Source organism: Tyto alba, unplaced genomic scaffold (assembly GCF_018691265.1).
Source record: "Tyto alba isolate M040663 unplaced genomic scaffold, T.alba_DEE_v4.0 Super-Scaffold_18, whole genome shotgun sequence".
NCBI classification, from domain to species: domain Eukaryota; kingdom Metazoa; phylum Chordata; class Aves; order Strigiformes; family Tytonidae; genus Tyto; species Tyto alba.
Window position 1 is genome coordinate 13,348,643 of NW_024881280.1, and position 24,007 is coordinate 13,372,649.

A 24,007-nucleotide genomic window follows, 5' to 3' on the forward strand; every position below is an offset into this window, starting at 1 on the left:
GCTTCATTTGCTAGATTTTTGCCAAAAAAAAGTAGTTCTCTACTGACACCATATAATAAAGTTGAGCAAACAGGAGGGCTGGTAGGAGACTTATTTTTATTGCCTGGCACTAGTCATGTGACAGATCAGGTTACAAAACAGTAATACCCCTGCCAACTCTCAGGATTCACCAATTCCTCTTGCTACTGTTTTAATCCAACCTGTCTTGTATATTTTTTTTCTTTTCTTTCCCCCCCACCTCCTTTTCGTTTTTCTGAGGGCAGGGGGTGAGGGGGGAGGCATTAGACTGGGGCAGGAGATAGAGTGAAAAGCAAGTATATCATGATTGGGAGTATCCCTTTAGTTCCTTCAGTGTTTGTTCAGCACTTTTTCGCCAGCTGAATAGCTTATTCCCTCTGAGTGTTGGCAGCCTTTGGCAAAAGTAAAGCAATGTCAGCATTCCCCTGTTCCATCTATTTTTTGGAAAAAATCATTAAAAATATTCCATTTTCACCTTGTTTGCAAGTTGTGATGAAGACTTCTCCAATTAAATTGTGACATTCTGGCTTGAAAAACGACTTCAAGATCAGGAAGATAAGATCACTCTCCACCCCTCCTCCCCCCAAAAAATCTTCCTTCTTTCTTATGGAAAGAAATTCAGCAATTCAGTGGAGCCATTTCTTTTATTAGCAGTGAGACAAATACATTTTCAGAAAAATTGCTGATAAAACAACAGATTTGGAAAATGTAAATTTTATGCAACTCTCTGGAGTTCTTCACAGTGGTTTCCTCTTTGTCCCTTCTTCCAGCATACAGCAGAACCAGAAGATTTGGTGTTACACGTTCCTGCAGGGAGTCTACCCACATAGGTAGATACCCAGTATATTTGTATAGTCTCTGATTCCGTAGCTACGCTGCTACTGGTACCTCAGCTGCATTAATGTGGGCATGACTGTGTCCACAGCGTCCTCAGGGCGCACCTCTCCGACAGAAGTAACTCCTAACAGTGGGCTGAGATTTTTGTGCAAGGAGGGAAAAAACCCTCCATGGTGCTCATCCCAAAGGCACTGATGCTTTTCATTGTGTAAAAGGTATAGAGAATAACAACACATCTTTCTCCACTTTTATGAAAGAAGAGCTGTGGTACAGGGAAGTTGGGAGACCGGTTCAAGGCAACAAAAGACTTCCCTGGTGAATTCACGAGTCAGAATTAAGGTGAGAGTGTAGTCCCCGTGTTTCAGCTATGAGACCACCCATCATCTCTTTTGGCGAGCATGAATGGAAATGCACTTCTGCCTTCCAGTGTCTTTGACCATGGTAGTTTCCAAGTGGGAGTATGCTGCAATTGTTTTAGTTTTTCCATCTCTGCTCTTCTTTCACAAGTTGCCTATCCAAACCTGCAACGCTATTGCATCGTCCTCAGTCAGAGCTCTCTTGAAAATGTAACCCAACTCTGATTTCTGACAAAACAACCTCTTGTAACGAGGAGTTTGTTGTGACTGCCCCTGCAGCTGGGCAGGGTTAAAGGACGTAAGTGTCAGCAATAACTCCTTGCATCCGCCTGCCTTTGCCTGCTGTGGACACTGACTGTAAGCTTTTCGGGACAGGGACCATCACTTTCTACAACCCTACAAGGTTTTGGCCTCTCAGTACTTCTGACTGCGGCGCTGACGATGTCCCCTTAGAATGACCATTTTTTGAAGACTTAAATAACATACATTCCTCACTTCAGTTTTTATGAGATTTTTAATGGTGTGAGAAACGATTAAATTTATTTTTTGGAAGTCTTTCCTCCTCAACTGCAAATAATACAAGTGCAAAAACATCGGGAGGATAATACCATCCACAGCTAGGGAAAGGCAGTGTTGGATTTCTACACTTCCTTTGAGTCTAACAAAATGGAGTTAATTTAATAAACTGATAGGTTTTGATAAACCATGGCCGTGTTGTGATGACCTGCTTCTTGGGTATGTTTCCTTGTCCTTTAGGCAGTTTCATTTCTCTGTGTGCAATCACAGCACCCTCTACTGCCTCTGGCTTAACCTGCACAAGGACAGCGACTGATTCTAAACTAAAAAAAAGGACTTTTGGAGCGACTAGCGTCTCCGATTATGAAGTGTTGTTTTACACGGGGAACAACACCCTCATCATGAGAATGATAATGCAAGGGCTTTCATTTCTGTCTCGAACGGAGTCCTGAGCTTCGAAATGAACAGAGCGAATTCCTCAGGGGCTCAAGCACCTTTCAGCGTGAGAGTGGTTTCCCCCTTCTATCCGTAGGTAAGGCATTACCTTCCATTTTTGTGAAGTCCACGGAGGAAAAAGGATCAGACTTTCCTAGTAAGAAACATGAAAAGGCACTAGATGAAATTCTACTTCTGTGCGTCCCCAGATCAATCAGCCTGGACCTGACAGAAAACTCCCCCGTTTCCAGAATCTGCCCCTCAGGAGCTTCGAGTATCGCGGGTGTGAAACGCCCTCCCGCCCCACCCACGGGCTGTTTCTCGAACCCACCCGGGGCTCTTCACCGAGTCCCACCTCGCACCCTCCGTGCCCTCGCCAGGACCCTTTGCCCCGGCCCTCCCAGGCCTTGCCGGGGAACGACGGCCGGCGCCTGCGCCGCGTTTCCGCGCGAAGCGCCGGGGCGGGGGTTTGAGGGCGGCGGCCATTTCCCGCCTCCCGCACCAGGCACCGGCTGCTCCTCCCCCGGGGGCGGGGCCAGGGGCGGGGCGGGGCCAGGGGCGGGGCGGGGCCAGCTCCGTGGCTGACGTGGCGCTCCCCGCCGCCCGCTCCCTCCTCCCCGCGGCGCGGGGGCGGTGCCGCGCGTGCGCCCGCGCGGCGTTTCCGGGTGGGGCCGGGATGGTGCTGCTGGAGAGCGAGCAGGTGGGGGGGGGGCACCGGGCACCGGGTACCCGAGGTGGGGGGGAACCGGGCACCGGGCGCGCTGGGAGCGGGGTCCCTGCGAAGCCCCGCCGGGGAGGGGGGCGGGGAGCGGAGCGGCGTTGCCCCCGCCGGGCGGGAGCGCTGGGGCCGCGGGGTTTAGGCCTCGTTTTCCGGCGTCAGAACCTCGGGCTGGGCTCCCCCGCCCGGCTGCGCCCGCGTGTCCTGCAGCCCTAGCGTGGGGGCACCCACGGGTTGGCCTTGCCGCGGAGTGGGGGGGTGGGGGGGACCCGGCCTGCGGCTGCTCGTGGGGGGGAAGGGAGAAGGGAGAAGGGGCCGTGGGGCGGCCTCCAGCCCAGGACCGGGGTCTCTTTCTCTTGCAGTTCCTGACAGAGCTGACCAGACTCTTTCAAAAGTGCAGAACTTCGGGGAGCGTTTTCATAACGCTGAAGAAATGTAAGTTTTATGTTTGCTACTGGATCAGCGAGGTGTTCTGAATCAAGCTTGGTGTTGTTAGCACATGTTTGAAAGGAGACGGTTGTAATTCAGAGTATCTGAAAACAAGATTAGTTATACGGACAAATCCATCGTCCTAGCTCAGTGCTAATAACCTTGAAGTAAGACTTCAAGTAAGAAGTAAGTATTTCCAACTGCAGGAAATATGGGGACTTCCTAATTATTTAACAATAATTGAAAATCCTTAGATTTCTATAAAATGAGAATTAGTGTGTTGCTTTTGTGTGTTTGTTTCTCTGGTTTCTGACTAGCTGGCACTACTGGAGAAGTTAAGTGTCCTATGGTGCAGTTTCAACATGCATTTAAAACATGCTGCTGCTGAAGCATGTCAGGACAGGGATTTACTTTATTTTCCTGGCAGATGTAGGTCATAGAACAGATCCTTCTGAGGTTACAGAGGGAGGGGTCTGTGAACAATCTGGCGGCATCGTCGGTTCAGATTGCCTTAAATTCCAAGGTGTTTTATACAGATCTCGTGAGCAGTTTTTAACACCCCATGTCAGGAGGCAGCTGGTGATTTTAGTGAAATATGAATAAACATTCTCTGTCTGTCAATACAGATGATGGCCGAACAAAACCAGTCCCACGCAAAGGCCACGCAGAAAGTTTTGAACCAGCAGACAATAAATGTCTTCTAAGAGCAACTGATGGAAAGAAGAAAATTAGCACAGTGGTAAGTGACAACTTTGGATTAGAAAGATTAGTGGCCCTACTTGTCTTTTATTTAATGCCCTGTATTATAAGTGAAACTTGTCTTTATGTGAATTTTGTGAGAACTACCCTCTTAATTCCAGAGAAACCATATGGTAGCTAAACACACAGCTGAAGTGTTACGCTTACCTGCAGTCTTAATGCTTATATTTGGCATTACAGACAGGAGAGCAGTTTATAGTTTTGCTGCGCATGCTGGACTTTGCTTCAGAATGGTGTTGTAGGACAGCAGCGAGATTCTGCCTGCTTTCAGCAACCTTGGCTGTTGTGTTTTGAGTCTGGTAAAAACCGTTTGGAGGGAAAGGGATAACTGCTTCCAGAGACGTGGGCAGAAGGACAGAGGGCAGATACAGAACCTGCAGCATGAGGACAAGTGGTGTAGCTCCAAGGAGAAGAAAGGTCCTGCACACCTACACTCCAGCCTCAGTTGACAAAGAGGATGGAATCACTGAAGGTTCTTGCAACCCAGGAAAGAACTGAATGTTCCCAGCCTGTGAAACAGTAGGAGAGGGATCCTTGTTTCCTGGCAAGAACATTGTGGGCCTGGATAGACTTCTAAGCCTTAATCTTGCTTAGCATACCTATTTTTTTTCTCATTTACGCAGCTATTTTTATTTCAGAAAATGTTAACTAGAAGTTGAAAACCTTATGTGTGTTTATTTTAAATGAGATTGAGAAAGGCTTTAGCTGACTTTAGCTCTCCTCTGTGATGAAACCCCAGGAAAAACATTACCTTGCAGAATAGTTGAGAGAATCTGGGCTGCAACGTATTTTTATGGCCCTACAAGTAAAACCTTCCTTAAAATGTCTTCACGTTCTTCCCATTTGAAAACACAGATTTGGGATCAATGGCCTGCAGAGGATTTTTGTTAATCAAGTAAGGAGCATTTTCAGTCTTCTAAATCCATGAAGTCCTCTGACATGTTAGTACAGCTTGCCTACCACTGAATGGGATGGGCTGATCCGGCTGCTGCTAAAAAGACTAGGTGGTGGATAAACGCGTACTGATACTTGGTTTGTAATAGAAACCAGTGTTTTCTTGGTTAACTTCCAGTATTACTCTTGTAGGTGAGCTCAAAAGAAGTAAACAAATTCCAGATGGTAAGTTTTGTATGCCTTTTGTCTTCCTTTTCTGTAGGTATTGGGGAGCGGTCAGTAGGCTGCACTGGACAGGTGTGAACAGGTTGCTTCAGTGCTGAACTGCCACACAGATTAACCTTAGACTACCCCATCTATCTTCATTTGTTTTTAAAAAAAAAACCCAAACTCCTGTTGTATTTTATATAACTTTCTGCATTGATTTAGAAACAACAGTTTTCCAGTGTAGGGTGTAAGCATGATTTTCTAACTGAGAAAATGCAGATACCACCTATTCATTAGTAATATATAAAATGTTACTTCTAGCATATTGTCATTTAAGTATGTGTTCTTTTAATGGTTCCAATTGTTGTTTCAGGCATATTCAAATTTGCTGAGAGCGAACATGGATGGCTTGAAGAAAAAAGACAAGAAAAGCAAAAACAAGAAGAGTAAAGCAACACAGTGATGGAGCAGTGTCCTGCCATCCCTATAACAGACTTGACCCTTGCTCAAAGCAAAGCCCATTTCTTTTTGAGTTACCACTTGTCTTTGGCTTTCCTTCCAGCAGGATACTGGGATGTGATCAGTACTTTTGTTTAAACTGAGAGCAGAAGGTGCTTTCTGTGGATTGTTGTATGGCAGGAGTATTTACAGGGTTATACTGAAGTAGCTTTATACTCAGCTGCCAACTGGTTTTGTACTTATCCTGCTGTCTGTTTTATATTGTATGAGTGTAAAATCTGTTTGAGGAATAACACAGGGTGACAAGGAATGTACCAGGAGCAAAGCGAGACTGGAGCAGGAGTCTCAGTGACAGATGCCCAGTTTTATAGATAAGCCTCAGTAGTACTAGGGGAAGTGGGTGCCAAAATATTATCAGGAGCAGCAGCTTTCCTGTTTCTCTCGTTTTGAGAGACATGTCTATGTGATGCAGTGCAGATATCCCCAAGGCAGCCAGCACAGTGCTTGAGCTCTTGCAGAGCCAGGCAGCTGTGCCTTTGCTCCATGCTGATCCAGCTGTGCTGATCCAGCTGTGCTCACCCTGGCTCAGGGTGGGGGGGCAGGCAGGACTCAGTGTTCCTTTTGGACATGGCTTAAAAATGCTCATGTCACCTAAACTTTTTTTTTAAAGCTTCATCCTTCAGTATATTCAGGGATATGAATTTCCCCATACTTCAAATCTTACAGTAGTTCCTTCATATGAGCAGGTGTAATTGTTCCTATTAAATACAATGAGAAATGGATTTGGTTGTAATGACTTGTTACTTGTTTTGGTGAATTGCTAGAAGGGTGACAGTTACCTGTGCCTTCAGGCACTGGAAGGATAGTAGCAGTTGATGCTACAACTTTCACAGTTCTCAGTTCTTGGGTTTGCCTTTAAAGTTACTTCTTTATATATTCTAACATTGTAACTTTGCCATCCTCTTTACAAGAAAAGGTTAGAAAAAGTAAGTAGGTATTTCTTAATGCAGTGAGCCTGCAGTGTTAATGCAATCATTTGAGTTAAGCAAACAGGAGTAAGCTGTTTAAAGAGACGGGTACCAGGTGGGGAGGGAGGGTAAACACCAGTGTATTTCCAGAAATCCCTAACTTCTCTGCATATTCACTTGAGTATTTTAAGTAGTTTGATGTGAAATATAATGCATAGTTAACTATGGCTGCTGTAACTCAGCTTCAGATTGGCTCCGCTTCACTCTCCTTGATAGGGCTGTGTTACAGTTTAGCTTCTTCAAACTTAATCTGACAATCCCTGTGAAGAAAGCTAGGTTCCAAACTTTGGTTATGTATCTAGCCACATCCAGGTTACTATTCTTCTTAAAAGTCTTGGATGAAATAAGGCCTGATACAGGAAAATCTTCTAGGAAGCTGCTGCTTGATGCGAATGCAAAAGTACAGGCAGGACAAGTTGGGCAGCCAGGCTTGCAACCCCCCTCTGAGATTGAAATACAACATCTTTATATAAAATGAAGGTAGTGGGTTTAAAAAAAAAAGACAAAAAACTTGTAATATATATTTCAAGAAGGCTCAGTAGCCAGACCTTTATTAAATGAAAACCCTTCTTCAAAAAAGTTTAAAAACAGTTTGTTGGAATTGAAGATGCTTTATCCTCTCTAACCCTTGGAGTGATTTTCTCATTTGAGCCGTACTGTTGCATGTCAACATAAAAAACATTCTGAAAGTATTTAAAAAAAAATTAGGTTTATACCTGCACAGCTGATAAATAGCTTTATGTGGCATAAGGAGCAAGAATGATATAGTAATATATATCCGTGGCTCTGGTCAGACTTGCTCTTTAGTTGCATATAAAACACTTCTACTTTGACATAAATTTACAGTTTTATACTACACATGAAATTCAATCTGGACACATAAAAAGGCATCAAATTGCCCGACTTGCATTATTACAGATTTCTGAAATTCCTCTTAACAACACACTTGTGTGTTAATAAAAAGCATCCCAAGAAAGATGCTTTAAGCACTAGAACAAAACCTTGTAGTCATCTCGGTAACTGTACAGGAGAAGTGCAGGAACCCTGCAGAGGGAAGGAAAAGAGGCTTTTTAAACTTTGAAACTGCAGGTTCAAAAGCTATACTACCCGTGGCAAATCTTAGCAATAAGCTAACAGCAAAGATTCAGTAGAAAAGCAGTAAGTTTTTGTTCCTTTGGCTGATTTCCGACCCTTCCCCTTTCATTCTCGTTCCAACTGTTCAGTTTTTGTTCAGGGCTCAGAAGGCTTATGGCAAAGCAGTGTTCTGTGTGCAGGCATCAAATGGCAAAGGAAGACTTTGTAAGGGACTATATTACATTCATACCCAACACTCTGCATAATATTATTTGCATGCAGTAATTGGGTGCTGTTGCTCACAGCCTTGCAAGCCACAGGAAGACAAAGATGTTTCACTTGCTATTTAGTTGCCTTAGTACACATTAGTAAACCTGAAGCAATTCTGGTGCATCTCTTAAGAAATCAAAGTCAAGTTTTAGTCTCATTTAAAGGTTAGGTAGTACCTGCAAGCTGAGCATAATTAAGAAAATGTATTGTAAATGAAACGCACATAAATACTCAGGTCTCACTTAACTGTACCGGTACATACAACAGTTGAACATTTGAGGCTTAAATCTGGATGTGCCCAGGTGCTCTGTTTCAGCCTTGCCAAAATCCAACAAGGAAAGTGAGTTGAACATAAATGTTTTTATGCTTAGAAACAGAAACGGGCTTTACTGTACATGTTGGGAGAGCATGCATTGTGTTCGCTTACAGATGGGCAGTCTGTCAGCTGTGCCAGATTCACACCATATTCCTTCAAAGCAGGAGAAATTGTCCTCATGAGTTTTAAAAGGCAAGCTGAGTCCCTCCCACGAGAAAGGAGGGTTATGATGTAGCAGTAGAGCTGAATGGAGGTGGTTGTTCGCTATTCAGTTTTATGAACGAAGCAGCAAGTGAGATAACAAGGGGAATACATTTTATAATTTCTTGTAAAAGCTTATAAAAATGAAGAATTTACATATTACCACAAGCAAGGAACTCGTCTCACAGTACTCAAGGAACTATACACATTTCCTGAATATTTTTTTCTTTCTCAGGGAGAGGGAAAAGGGAGGACAAATTAAGAGCAGCTTATTTAGTAATGCTTGAATGCAGAAATAATTGAGATGTTTTATCTATCTGTAAGAGCTTAACAGATTTACCTCTTTTCCATTTTGATACTGTAAATTTCATCACAAATTGCTTGTAGGTATGAAGATCTCTGTTTTGGCCATCGTGACATCAGTTGTCTCACATTCGCATCAAAGGCTTGCCTATCTCCATCAAACTAAGAAAAAAAAATTGACAGGGAACTATGCTACAGTCTTACATTCTCTTGTGAAAGAAATACTTCTGATAGGATTTAGGATTCAGTCTTCTGAACATTGTGTAATGTCAATGTTCCTTAATGAAACAGATTTCAAACAAAATTCATGTAAACAACATGCAACTTTTTTTTTTTAAATTAGGAAAAGGTATTAAGAATTTAGTGATCAGTTTCTAAACACAGATAGTTTAGTGATAAAAAGGCATAAGCAATGAAAAGGGCCCTACCAGTTTCACAATGCTGGACAGAATGTGAGAACTGTGGTGTAAGGGTGGTCAGAAGTGAATGATGCAAGCTGATTATGTGTTTTGTTTTGTTTTTAAAGTAAAAGGTGATAAACTATCTCCATGATTTGGACAGATTGGGTGAACTGAGTATTTTGAAAATAGTTTCGGATGTTTCACTGGGGTCTGATTACCAGACAAGCATTGCTTCAGAGCAGCAGATGAAAAGTATGAAAGTACTAATTCCACTTGCAGGCAGGATGCCATTCGTGCATTTGTTTTGGGATGGGGGTGGGGAGGCATCCATCTCTCTCCTAAGAACTTCTGACTTCAAAGCTACTGCTGTCACTGGAGGAAAGAAGAGATTTGTCTCTGGTGTTTTTTTCCCTGTCACTAAGCAGCTTCTGAGTTGTTAAAGGTGTCAATATAATACTTGTACATCCCCTTTTTATCTTGGCTTCACTAAGACGTGTTTCAGCTACTGTACTCAAAATAATTGCATCTATATTTTTGGTCCTTCAATAACAGCTTCAAAAAACCACCTTAGTTAAAACCGCTATTAATGCTTACTGATTTCTGAAAATGAGCAGTAAGACTTCATTTCAGTTAACTATTCTTGGGGAAAAAGCACAAAGCTTTGGATTAAGAGTTTCTAATGGTGTCTTGTGTAACTTGGGCATTTGACAAAAAGATTTTTTCCCAGCCTCAGTCAAGCTCCTTGGGTAAAAGCATCCTGTCAGGTTCTAAAACCTAATTCAAACTCCTTAACGGATAAAAATTACGAGTGAATTTTACACTCCGCTTCATTAGGAGTAGAATTTATCATCTATTGTTCAATTAGGAGTTTTAATGACAATACTTAATTGCTTACCTCTAATGATAAGACGTGCATCACAGTTGCTTTTGGCAGATCTACCTGTAAAAATATCATCAAGAGATCAGTACTTAACAGTTCTGTTATCAGTTTGCCAACTAGAGATTAGCTATACTGAAGGGAGTCAGACTATTTTTTCCAAAGCAACACTCGTGCTGATAGAGCTGGGAACTTACCAAGGTTTTAAGCATTTTAAACAAACTGTTGACAACAGATTCCACTATGGAAAGTTCCACAAAGGTGTAGGCAAATAGGCAGTATGTTTCCTGAAAAGCATTTACTATTTTAAAGACCTCTGTGACATGGTCAGCAAAGTCTAAAAGCTATACATGAACAAAAGCTATGTTGGTTTAAATGTAAGAGCCAATCTAGCTGGAACAAGTCATTAAATCTACCACAGTAGTTAGGGTAAGTGCAGCTTAAGAATTTACAACTAAATACTTATCAAATTCTGTTCTATGCAACTGTCCAGTACACACGATTTGAGATACTTTTCAAGTATGAAAGAAACATACCATGGGTCTTAACCAGAAGTTTGTTTCATTTGGATCTCTAAAGTGAGGCTATTGGCAGTAGTTTCTTCCAGATAGCAATTGCATCATCCAATTCAATTAAGAATTTGCAATTAATTCAGGCTTCTGCCAAATACTTACTGCTAAAATCTCAATCTCACTTGTTTTCTGTTGCAGGCTAGAAATGAATGTCTGAAGTCTTGTTTGCACCTGGCAACAAAAGATGGTCAAAAGTAAAATACACTGCTTCTGTGACAGAGGTCAAGAACCCTTCTATATTTCATAGATAATGAGAACAGAAGAGGCTGATTCTAACACAAGGTACTGAACTACATCATATTTAAACTAAAATGCACATTTAATACCATTTTCAGTAACAATTCCACAACAGTCCTTGATGAGTAGACAGGAAGGAGACTGGGGCTGAGCCACCCTTGCAGCAATGGTAAAGACTTGATAATACTGGTACTGTACTAAAGCAGAGAGAACTGCCCATTACAGTGTGAATTCTCACGTATATAGTAAAAACTGCCTTTCTGTTTCGGGGTGTTTGGTAACTTTTCAAAGGAATGCAAGAACCTGTGACTGGATACAGCAAATCATCTCTGGCTGAAGAAGGACAACTGATTTGAAAACCAAACCAAAGTACAGGTCATGATTTGTAACACTTTTTTCCATAGTAAGCTAGTAACCCTGCAAAGGTAGCACTTTATGAATGCAGTTGCAGCCTTGCACCAGTCTTTTGTACCTTGGAAAGACGCTTTTATATATTAAAAACCTGAAAACAGCAAGTCTGCTTAGGTCAAAGCTCAGAGAATAGCATCCACTTCTTTATTTGGGTTCCAAGAACTATTTATAGGGGAAAATTTTTTGTTGCACACCCGAATTTGGAATGAAAAGGGAATAAGATTACAATTGTCTTTTACCATGTACTCTACAAATATCTTGAAGCTAATAATCCTAAATGAGCAAACTCTGACGTGTTTCTAGCATCATTTAATCTTTTCTACATTATTATATCAGGTTGTAGGCAAGGTTAGTATTTTATTTTTAAATCTGAAATTATTTTCTTAGGCCTTTAGTTTGAAACAACATAATGAAATACACAGAGTATCTGTTACAAACATATTACAAATTAAAAGTACGCTGAACTTCCACCTTTAACACACTTCAGCATTTATAAAGAAAAGAAGGGAAATTCCAGAACCATGGTTCCTACTGAGATTTCTAATATATATATGTATTATGATGGCTGATGCACAATGTCACAGATAATCCCCAAGATCCAAAATGTTAAAAAAGGTGGTCTTTGACTTCAACCTTTTGTGTTATTTGCAGTCTGTTTGATGAATAAAGAACAAACAGGATGTATTTGTGTAAGTCAGGCGATACTGACAATATGAATTCTACCATTCTTTAAGGATCACTTATTAATATTTGATGTGTGCGTACCTGAATTTCTTGACGACGCCTGGCACTAGCAGATAATTTTTCAGGAGCTATAACACTAACATTAGGCACTACAAGAGTTCCATGTGATTCAAATGCACCTAAAATGCAAACATATAGTTTTAGATTATATTATTTCTTTATACAAGAAGTAGCAAGAAACAGAAAATTCACAAATATTAATAAGCTAAGATCTGTATAGTATAGGGCTTGCAAAGCTGCTAAAAAACCCCAAAGTCAAGTAGATAGGACAGTAAAACACGTGCATGTAAATTCTCAAATGCTCACTTATGACTTTGAAGGACTGGTTGGTAAGGCTAAGGAATTTGTTATTTTACATCAGTGTTCCCTGAAACTAATAAAAACTTCCAAATGGCTTTCAGAATTTTACAGAGGAATGCAGCATACCTAAAATAAAAAAAATAGAAGCTATTACAAGAATGAGGTGACTATTTAATGCTCAGTCCCATAGCAGAGTCTGACAAAACAATAAACCCCAGCTCCCACAAATAACAGTAAGTAATTAAAATCTTAAACGGCTTAGTTTGAAATTTAAATTGACACTTCTGGTAATCACACACACACACAAAAAAAAAGCCCAACACCCCAAGTCAAGCATGGTCACCTTTCTCCCTCACTGTTATGCAAGAGGAGACAAAAAAGAGTTTCTTTAAAAATAACTACCACCACCACACACTGTATCACTGCTTAACAAAATAATTATAAAAATTGCCAAACTTTATCCACAGAAGGTATTATTATTCTTTCTTAATATTATTCTTTATATACAGACTTCTATTAGTAGATTAAGGAGTGAAAATCTGTAGCTAGAAATGTAAAGGCATTTTCATTTGAAGAAAAAAAAAAATCTTAGTAGAGCAGTAGGTTAATCTACATGGGTCTCAACACTGTAACAACCACAGGTCACGTCATTTTTTCATCAAGGTTATATTTAATTTCTCCTCAGCTAGGAAGTGCTCATGGTTTTTCCCTTTCCCCCCCTCCTGAATCATTGCATCAATTAATGCTTGTACGGGGAATATTCTGTCTATTCATTTGAGCACTGGTTTTGTTAGTTTGGAGAAAATTTCAGTTTTAGATCACTTGAAACAACACTTGAGTTTTTGAGGAAGTGTCTCTAACCAGACGCATGGCTAGAAAACATTTTCTTGCTCTAACTTTGGTAATACTTTGTATTTGTCCTGGTTTTGTCTGGGATAGTTAATTTTCTTCCTATTAACAGGTATAGTGCCATGGTTTGGATTCAGTGTGGGAATAATGTTGATAACACACTGATGGTTTAGTCGTTGCTAAGTAGCACTTACTGTAAGTTAAGAATTTCTCAGTTTGCCATGCTCTGCCAGCAAGCAAGGGCACAAGAAGCCAGGAGGGAGCATGGCCAGGAGATCTGACCCGAACTAGCCACAGGGATATTCCATACCATAGGGCATCATGCTCAGTACAGAATCTGGGGGGGGTTGGCTGGGAGGGGCCGATCGCTGCTCGGGGACTGGTGGGCATCGGGCAGCGGGTGGTGAGCAATTGCATCGTGCATCACTTGTCTTTCTTGGGTTTTATTTCTCTCTCTCTTTTTGTTATCATCCTTTTCACTACAATTATTATCATTACTATATTTTATTTTATTTCAGTCATTAAACTGTTCTTATCTCAACCCATGAGTATTACTTTTTCTTTCCCAATTCTCCTCCCTATTCCACAGAGGTGGTACTTAGTTGCTGGCTGTGATTAAACCACTACAATGTTCCACCAATATTTTCTTATAAAACAGTTTTTAAGCAGAAAGAGAAACAGTATGTATGCTCTAGAACTAGTGACAAAATACCTGAAATATTAGTAAATGATCCCTTTTGATTTGGTACTGAAAGATTATCTGAGGTTTCTCTAAAAATAAAAGACAGACAGTTAGGGAAACAAATTTATAATAATGAAGAAATGTTGTAATAAGACATGGTTTCAGATTATCAAACACACACACTTATTTAATTCCAACAGATAAAGAAAAGTACGGATACTTCTGAGCACCTATCTGCAGATTAAATTCTGTTCTGGAATAGACAGTTAATCATACAAAATTACATTCAAAGTCAGATCTAGAAGCAATCTTTATGCTTCCTATGGATACAAAAACATGTGCTCCCCATCACACAAGAGTGATTTAGATCTTAATACTAGAATATATTATGAGAAGTGTCTTTCTAAATTATTAATTTAGTCTGCAACTTCTTACACGTTTCTGTGAGATAATACTGAAGTATCAAAGTGATATTCATACTTAAGATCAAACATATTCAAAGCAGCTTTCAATAATCAGTTTGGATGCCTTTACTTTCCACATTCAGGATTCATTAACAAATCTGCCAGTGTTATTACAAACATAGTTATTGCATTTCTCTGTGTCCTGGTTTCAGCTGGGATAGAGTTACTCTTCTTTCTAGTAGCTGGTATGGTGCTGTTTTGGATTTAGGGTGAGAATAATGTTGATAATACACAGATGTTTTTAGTTGTTGCTAAGCAGTGTTTATACTAAGTCAATGACTTTTCAGCTTCTCACACTGCCCTGCTAGCAGAGGCTGGGGGTGCACAAAAAGCTGGGAGGGGACACAGCTGGGACAGCTGACCCAAATGAGCCAAAGGGATATTCCATACCATGTGACATCATTCCCAGTATATAAACTGGGGGGGAGTTGGTCATGGGGTGCTGTGGCTCAGGGACTAGCTGGGCACTGGTCAGCAGGTGGTGAGAAATTGCATTGTGCATCATTTGTTTTGTACATTCTATTATTATTACATCTTCTTTTTCTGCCCTATTAAACTGTCTTTATCTCAGCCCATGAGTTTTACTCCCCCACCTCCCTGATTCTGTCCCCCAGAATCCACCCCCGCTGGGGGGGTGGGAGGTGGTGAGGGGGTAAGTGAGCGAGCAGCTGCATGGTGCTTAGTTGCTGGCTGGGGTTAAACCACAATACTCTGTTTAGTATTACTGAATACGAGTTTTTCTACATTCTGTTTTTAGGATCTAGAATTAAGGTAACTTTTAGAAAGAATGGTTTTCTTTCACAGCTTCCAAGAGATCCTGTAGATCTGTCACAAAACACATGAGAATCAGGCTGGTTGCAAAATTAAATGCCAAGACTGGCTGAGGTCAGAAATAGGAGAATGAAGAGGTGGGGAGCAGGAGACGTCAACCACTTGCACAAACTACTGCCCCAGTTAAGCATTTCCCAGCTTAATGATTTCCTTTAGTGCTAAGTCTATTCAGAAATACTATGGATGTCAAATCTGTTAGTTTCTGAATTCTAGTTTCTGTGACTAAACCGTGTCTGTTTCTGCTGCCAGTACATACATATATATGTACACACATATAAATATATTGATGTGTGTATAATTATGTATTCACAAGGGCTATGTGTGAATAACAGCTATGCTGCTTAGACACACAGATATGACTGTAGCCTCTCCCATGATTTCAGTACTAACTTCTACTGGTGACAACAGTAATTTCAACAAAGACAGGACGATGGGGTGTTGCTGTGTACCCCAAGTCTTTGCCAGGCGTTACGTTCACTTGTGCCAGCCAAAGTGTACAGGTGTGCTACAGTTACACCCTCCTTTTTATCTTATCAACACTGACTCAAAATGAAAGGGATTTACTACTTTAATTGTTTGATTACACAGTCCATGAATGTAATGGACTTCTGGTCAGTAATGGACTTGTAGGCAGTCCTGTCATACAAACAATACTCATGTCCTAGTAGCACTGGAGTTGGATAACGACACGGCCTTTTAATTTATGGAGCACTATAGATACCTGAATGTAACAGCACCTAGGAAAACTGGTTTCTTAATCTCAAAATTCTGTAACCAAGCCTTTTGCTTTCTTTTCCCCTCAAAAGGGATTCAGCAAAGCTCTTACTCTTATCAAATTAAATCAAGTTTTATCTGAACATATCTTAAAATTATTTAATTAAAACAAACATACATTCACTTCTGCTTTTGACTATTCGTGTTGACATGTTATGCTACTTACCTACTACATCTTTCATCACAGATTTTGGTTTTCAGTTTCTGAATCAGGTGATCTACTAAGTCAGATTCTAAAATCCTCTTCTCCGTCTGTCTGTCTTTCTCAAAGGATTTCACCTATGATGTAGTTCAGTGTTTCTTAAGATTGTTGATTCTTAAAATGGCATATGAATAAACTTATCAAATTTAATCAAAACCAATCTGGATTATTCACCCATTAAAGGTGAAGCAGTCAAAGGCAGGAAGCCACCATCATCATTATCAATCAATCACTGCCAATTAAATCCTTGATTATATTTTTTTTTCAACCAACTAATGTCCTCTGCATTCCCAAAGCTTAAATTAGCTTGGCTACTTGTATTTAATATGTGATAGTTAATTTTTTAACAGAATGATTTATAAACTGCAAATACCATATTAGTAATAGCATATTTGGTTTTAGGCTTTTTTTTTGTAGTTAAGGAATTACGTTAGAATATGGCTTGCCTTTCAGCTTGCAAGAGTTAGACTCAAGCATTCAAAACTTAGAATATCTGCTCCATCTTTACTGGGAAGAGATTAATTAGCAACACCACCATTCACCTCATTAGCATGTTCTTTGTTGGATTTGCTTCAATAAAGACATATTTAAAAGAACGCTCTGTAATAGTCTTGTGGAAGGCACTGATGTATAGCGTTCTCATCATCAAAATCTACTTGTTCATACAGGCATTGCACAGTTATTTGCTATCTCTGTTACCATGACAGGGAGAATGAATAACAAGAGAAAAATATTTTAGTAATGCACATTGGCTAGGTAACATGACCATGCCAGATGCTGTCAAACGGTTACCTTTTTTCAGTCAAAGAATTAATCTTTAGTCTAAGAAGAATTGTATTTTTCCTAATGATCTGGAATCAAGAATATTTTAAAGCTTTTAACTTCTAAAAAGGTACCAGAACCACATGCTGCAGAGCACAGAAGGTGGTAATTCATGTTGTGACACAGTTCAGTCTTTCTATCTTGATCTTAGCTTACAGAGATGAGGACTGTGGTTCAGACTCTACTTGTCTGAACTACATGTATTTTTTCAGATTTACGTTTTAGTTGTATTTGTTTTGTAACATGGAAAGATCACTGAGTCAACCAATTCATTTTGTAGATTCAAACAAATCAGGAACAACAACAGAAACCTTTTTCCATGTAAAGACACCAATGACTCAATCGAACAATGTTTGCACAAACTTTTGGACTGTCCTAGAGGAAAGGTGGTCTGTGAGTAACAGTGCTATGGAGGGATAAAAAGCAGGCTTCTTCAGAATAACCTTCTACTACATAGCAACTGAAACTGTATTCACCTGAAATCCATCTACTTAAATACTTAATTGAAAATAATTATGGTCTTAAAAAAATTCAGATTATAAATCTGAAACATCATCAAGCATCCTCTGGTCCCACACTTACCTTCACATGACTTCCTTCTTTATCTGAGACAAGAGCCACATATGTAATCCCAGAGCATCTGCAATATTCTTGCAGTTCTTCCTGGGACTAAAATGGGAACAGGGGAATGGGACAGAAATTTGACAGATTATAAAACGATCACTTAAGTAACCAAAGTCTCCTGTCCTTAATTAAAATAACTTGATATGCAGCAGTTACACTGATTATATAAGCTTCTGAGAGAAGAAAGCTTTATTAACAAGTCCAGGAGATGAAAATTCATTATGCATCTATTTATCTACCCAATGCTCCTTAAAAATTGAAACCTGTCTCAAGTCTACACTAGGCAGACAGAATGTCTAGGCCCTGCAGTATTAGTTCCACATGGAAGGGCTAGCTGCATCTAGAAGTGCAGGGTCTAGATAACTGTAAAAAATGTGCAGTGTAACATCAATCAGTTACCACCCCACTGCACGACTGGCACTCTGTCATGACAGCTGGCTCCAGCTGGGTTTCGTGTAAACCTGAGGCTGACTTACATCATTCTCAGTGCTGAGCTTACTGAAGGGCTTGCTAATGCTGACTTAGCAGTGGGTTGCAGGACATTAGACATCTTCATTCCTTAAGAATTGCACAAAAAAGAGAACCCATGGTGATCACAGGAAAATGCATAATGATCTGGATTTTTTTCAGTTCTGAGGGATTTAAACTGCCAGAAATATGATGGCAGAAGACTGCAAAAAAGTCAGACAGTTAAATTAGTGAGCTCAAAACTGTCTGCTCTGTGGCACGTGACTCAGAATGGGCAGAGTGTTTCTTTTGTTAATCACCAACTGGCACATTTAAAGGTGGACCAGGCTCATAATCCTCAGACAACTGCCACCACTATTAAAAGGGACTCAGCATCACCATGTAGCTCACTACTCCAGTGAGGCAATAGCGGCTAAAGGTCTGTTCGGTTTCAACTGGAGAAAAAAGGGCACAACTCAGCTTGCCACTCTCCCTCCCTCCCTCCTACCACACATCTCTCCAGGGACTACATGGGGACCCCACAGCACATCTAGTAGCTCTGTTTACTGAACTGTTTTTCTAACAGTAGAATGATGTCAGTATTTCTTATGTACCTGATAGTCTTCAGCCATCTGTATATATTTAAAATTGATGCTACTGTTCTGTTCCAGACATGCCCTTTATTAACAACTAACTCATTAACTCAGTGATCTTACTTGCCGTCCTCACTGAAAGGGAAATGTATGGCCTTCACTGCTACAAAATATGCTTCCGCTCTGAAGTATCCTCACTTCACTGAATCAGAACTAACTGGCCTCATTTTAAATTTGTTATGTTACGACTTTCCCCCTTGATTTCAATAGGCCTTGGACTCTTATACTCAGTGCATAACTGGGGAAGGTCACTTCATTCCTCTGCACTCTGAGTAGTACATAAAGATCCTCCATCGCACTTTTAAATACTCTGGGAGGTAGAGAGGCAGAATGCTACAAGGCCAGTGAGACTTTCTTAACATTATTGTAGCTGAATAGCACCCTACATGCCCAGTTTTATGAGTCTGTAACTCAATAAAAACTAGGAAAAAAATGAAAAAGGATAGTCTCAGGTTGCACTAATTTTAGAGAACAACACTACAGTTAACACAGAGACAGAAATTCTACCTGGGACCAGTCATACATTATTTCGGCTGGAATTCCTGCAGTCCAGAGTTTCTGAACAATATTGATAGCTCTACCCATTGACATCTGACCAACACTTACAACCAGCAGGTCACATGAAATCTGAAGGGAAAGTAAAAACAATGGGGAGAGTATTAGCCACAAGATCACCTTCTTCCATTCATAAGGCAGTTAAAATAACGAAGAAGAAGAAATATACTAATGTTTTTCAAAACACATCAAGCTGAAAAAAAAGGTGTTAGATCCACCTCTTTTTAGAGCCACAATCTACCTGAGCACATTTGAAAGTCACTGAAGTTTAATCCTGGACAAAAAGCATCTGCACAACCTCATCCTGCAAAGTATCCTAGCCTCTTCTGGTCTTTCCTTCCCACTCTGCTTAGCAATGTTAATTTATTTTTACAAAGAAAAGTTAATTAATATAAACATGCCACAACCAATTGAAACTCTGTGACACAGTACAAAGTAGCCCATTTTCTTAAATTGACTTCCATCTCCTACCTTCTATACTTCTATAAAGGGAGAAGTGGTAGGGGAAAAGTAACACTTATTAGCTAAATATCTGCAGTTGTATTCTTCCATCTGAAGCAATCCACAGACTGAGAAAAACGTCCCCTTCAAACTAAAAAGAAAAGGGTGTAAGCCTGAGGATCTTCTCTTCCCCCAATTCTTATTTTACTAAATAATTTTATGCAGAGAAACACAGAAGAAAACAGGTCATCTTGATGTCTGCTGTCTATTTCAGTATGGTAGTATTTTGGAACACATCTGAGTATCTTAATATTTTGCCCATCTCTGGCTTCTGTTAGGTTACTGAACTGTCAGGAGTAAACAAATAAACAAAAACCCCCCACCTTCCAAAAAAAAACAGACTTACAGAATCCTCCACACTGGAAACAGCAGCAGTTATTTTATCTATAGCTATGCTGACTCCAACAGCTGAAGGAACTGGTCCTACTGTCTGCGGCCCTCTAAATTGTGGAATCTCAAAACAAGACAAAAACAAAATGGAAGACCCAAATAATTGTATTTGCAAAATATATTTTTTTTTTCATTTTTTCATGGTTATTAAAAAAAAAAAATTCATTAAGAGATGAGCACATACCAGGTGATCATATCTGCCCCCTGCCGCAAGAATTTCAGGCACAGTTCTTTGTCTTTTTTTGATGTATGCAATAAACTGAAAGATAATACCATTGTGCTGCTGTATTTTGTAAACTAGTCCCAGATTTATAGAAACCTGTAAAATAAAAAAATGGAGTATGTGTACAAGACCTTTAATTATATTAACTGGTAATACTGGTAATTTCCTATTAGCAGTGTGGATTGAAAACACTGTTCTCACGTAAGGAAGACATATGGAAACACGCCTTATCTCCAAAATTTAATATACAACTAAAAATAAGGAAATGATGTCTTAATCTTAAAGCATCCCAAGGCACTATATAGACACTAGAGATTCTATACTCTGTATTATTAGAAGACCTATAGCACAAAACCCAAACAGCAATCCTCAAGGAAGGTGAAGGAGGAGAGGCCTTTAGCAGTCATCAGCTTTATGTACTTTTACAATATTTACAGTTTGTTTCAAAATTTAAAAAAAATCCTTTATGCTGTAGGTAATGCCTTCAATCTTGGTTGGAGAAAAAAACCAGTCTGTCATTAGATAGAAATCACGCCCAAGACTTCTGACTGGCAGAAGTCTTATTCTTAAAATGCCTCTTAAAAAAAAATATATATCAATATCAGTATTATTACTTGCTATCAAAGGACATTATTCTATTCTAAAGTTTCATTAGTTTGTTTCCTGGTAAATTAAAAGGCCCAGCAGCTTATAAATCCATTATTTTATTAGCAGAGTATTTTACAAACCTGAAGTTTTATTCCAAGTTGCTTTAACAGACCAATGATTTCCTCCAAATCCTTCATGCCGTGCTTCAACAGCTGAGTGACACCTGGCTTTTGTTTTATCATTGTGTTTAAAAATGGAAACACATTACTTGGTTCTCCCTTCTGCTCAATGAATCTGTAGAGTCGAGAAAGCTAAAAAAAAAAATTCAAATAAAAGACATAAGTAGCACCACTGACAGCACTCATAATAGGTCACATCTTAAAAAACGAAAAATATTTGACTTGGTGTGCCTAATATATCTGCCTTTTTTGCTTGTTTTGCCCAGCAGTCTGCTTTTACGTAGTGAGTTGAGGAAAGGAATGGGCAGGCACAAGTCTCATCAGGGTGTCCAGAAGTTAACTTCAGCTCTTTATGCACGTTCATCAATATTTGTAGACTTTTTTTAAGTTTCTCTCAGTTTGTTTTACTAAAAACAACTGTACAGTATTCAATTTACCCTTTAATTGTTTCCACAGTCTAAAAAATACATTTAGAAGAAAAACTTGGGACTGACCAATTTTGAGCAGCAGGTGTAACAGTTTATTTTTCTTACTCTGGTTGATTAAATTGTAAAGCAAATAAAGTATTACTGATTTGTGGCAAGTTACAGGGAAATTTACACCAAAGTAAAATTACTTACACTATTTGATGTGAGAGAAAGATTACAGAATTTGGCTTCTACTTCTCTTTTAGTTAGCTTTTCAGTCTACAAGAGAAATATTCAAATGTATTCAGCAACTGAATTAGCAAAAAAAAATTATGACTGCTAAGAAGAATTAAAACACAATTTCCCAATACCTTTAATTAAGGGCTGCATTTACAAACTGCAATAATACTGTAAAAGAATAAAAGCAATAACTAACATATTTTCCACCAATCTTTTAGTGAGGCCGTATACAGTTTGGTATCAAGAAGCAAAAAGAAGTATAAAAATACTAACTTTGCTGAAAAGCACTTCTGCATAAATACTGAAATGCTTATGTAAATTAGTAAACAAAAATCAGAATAAAATGAAAGGAAATAAAAAGGCATTTTGTTGGATTTAAACACTACCTTAATTATTCAAATTAAGTTAATCTATTTTCTATGCTTATCAGTTAGAAAAGATCAACATGATATTAGGATACATTTAAAAGTTTTTACTGAACAGCCTACCGGTTCTTAATTATACAGGTGACTAATTCTCTCATAAATACACATGAAAAAATCATCTTAAAACATCCCAATCCAGAAGTGACAGAAGTGAAGTAATTCAGCTAAATTTATAGCCCAAAGATAGCCAGCCTTTTTATGGATCAACAGGATATCCCTTGTTATGCTGGCAATGGGCTGTTACTCATTTTTAGAGATAGCTCCACAAAGTAATATACTCTACAGTGATGATTACAGAGATTAGATTAACTAGTATCTTACCACAGCATCATACAGAATGATGTAGACTTGATTGAGTTTATCCTCTGGTATCCCACAGTGCAAAAGTATCGCTTTCAGTAAGGCAGTGTGGTTTAAATAAATGCTGTAATTTCTTTCCTAATGAAGGGTAAAAAAAAAAAAAAGTTTTACTTGTATTCCATTTTGCTTATTAAAAAAAAAGTTTCCTAAACATTTAATAATAGTTCAAAACTAACTGCAGACCTCTCCTTCCACCACTTTACCTTTCATCTGTAACTAAAGAATGGCAAGGCTTGCTCTATTCTACAATAATTACTTGTCTGATAGAAGAAAGTCGTTATTTCAATGGTACTTTAAGGATTCAATTAATATTTTCTTTGCACACAAACCTATGCTTCATTTTAAGTTTACCTACAAAACATATTTTTAGTTATAGAGCTCTGTCATTTAACTTAACTACTGATAAAATGTGAAAAAAGTTCTGTACTTGTTAAGGCTAAAGGAACCATCTTTTTTAAACACATTAGATTAAGTATTTACTTAAATTAAAATTTTGGGATGGAAAAGAGGGCAAAGGGTATGATTAAAGAATCTACCTGTAGCACTGAAAACTCTTGAATGATTTCTGAAATGGCATAAATTGTTTCCGCTATAGGCAAAAAGCTATTTCCAGTAGATGTAATGATGTCAAACGCACATTCTAGGAGTTCTTTGGGATGACAGCGGTCTAACTTCCGAGGTCTGAAAACTCGCTCTATACAGTATCTAAAGGAAACATTGAAGAACAAATCAGCACCTTCAGTGGTCACTGTCATAAAGCCTGGCGTCCGTGCAAAACTTCACCTCTACGTCCCTTACCTTTTCAAGTTTGGTATGTTATTTCTAGCTACAAATCTTGCAAAAGGAATCTGAAAAATAAAATACATTAAAATTATTGAAACAAAACATTCAATATGACTAGGCTCTGAAACTGGAGATGAATTACTACTGTGCAGTAACACTTGTACTCTCACATGTGTAATAATGCCTTAAATATTTACCATAGCCAAGCAAGATTAATCTAAACATCCTTAATGCAAGTTTTAAATAAAAAACACACACCGCCCCCACTGCCAAGTTCCTAGAAGAGCTTGTAGAGGGACAAAAGTACATTTCTTAGCTACCCTTATGCATGCAAAATGCATCATAAATTGGCTGTGAGCATATTAAAATGTACAAGCAGGTATTTTGCTGTTTACATAAAGATAAAAAGCAGTATTTTTTAATGTATCTTTGGTCAACACTTTTTCCAAAACAAATAATTCCAACAGGAAGAGCAATTTTGTAGATCAGTCTTGTCTCTTTCACTTGCAAGAAAAAAGAAAAAAAAAAAAGCCACCAAACCAGCAGTGACATCTATCACATTTATAATATGGCTCCAGCTGTCATGGCCAGGGGTACAGCACTAAGGAACACAGGAACAGACACTAAAAGATACACTGCTTCAGCA

At 39.2% G+C, this 24,007-nt stretch overlaps 2 protein-coding genes across 5 annotated transcripts in view; one reads left to right on the forward strand and one right to left on the reverse strand.

Moving 5' to 3' along the window:
* The first annotated feature begins 2,786 nt into the window (after positions 1-2,786).
* Positions 2,787-6,410, forward strand: SRP14 (signal recognition particle 14). Its single transcript, XM_032984759.2, has 5 exons — positions 2,787-2,862; positions 3,243-3,315; positions 3,936-4,048; positions 5,155-5,187; positions 5,543-6,410. Exons 1-5 carry the CDS (start codon positions 2,839-2,841, stop codon positions 5,630-5,632), a joined length of 333 nt encoding a protein of 110 aa, XP_032840650.2. The 5' UTR covers positions 2,787-2,838; the 3' UTR covers positions 5,633-6,410.
* Positions 6,411-7,175: 765 nt separating this feature from the next.
* EIF2AK4 (eukaryotic translation initiation factor 2 alpha kinase 4) overlaps positions 7,176-24,007 on the reverse strand; it is a 39,312-nt gene continuing 22,480 nt past the window's right edge. For 2 of the 4 annotated variants that reach the window (XM_042790595.1, XM_042790596.1), the window contains exons 24-39: positions 23,377-23,426; positions 23,115-23,283; positions 22,540-22,656; positions 21,767-21,832; positions 21,108-21,278; positions 20,341-20,475; positions 20,113-20,220; positions 19,218-19,337; positions 17,569-17,655; positions 16,129-16,241; positions 13,924-13,982; positions 12,084-12,181; positions 10,773-10,841; positions 10,117-10,161; positions 8,858-8,982; positions 7,176-7,700 (exon numbers count right to left, since the gene is read on the reverse strand). In XM_042790595.1, coding sequence (XP_042646529.1) covers positions 7,646-7,700; positions 8,858-8,982; positions 10,117-10,161; positions 10,773-10,841; positions 12,084-12,181; positions 13,924-13,982; positions 16,129-16,241; positions 17,569-17,655; positions 19,218-19,337; positions 20,113-20,220; positions 20,341-20,475; positions 21,108-21,278; positions 21,767-21,832; positions 22,540-22,656; positions 23,115-23,283; positions 23,377-23,426 — 1,587 coding nt within the window. In that variant the 3' untranslated portion in view covers positions 7,176-7,645. The other 2 variants (XM_042790597.1, XM_042790599.1) reach the window with 2 other exon arrangements.

Bases quoted from the DNA above. Each gene is read 5' to 3' on its own strand.
- SRP14 (XM_032984759.2), top strand. From the start codon at position 2,839: ATGGTGCTGCTGGAGAGCGAGCAG. The intron at 3,316-3,935 runs GTAAGTTTTATG...CTGTCAATACAG, and splicing joins TTTCATAACGCTGAAGAAAT to ATGATGGCCGAACAAAACCA. The intron at 4,049-5,154 runs GTAAGTGACAAC...TTACTCTTGTAG, and splicing joins AGAAGAAAATTAGCACAGTG to GTGAGCTCAAAAGAAGTAAA.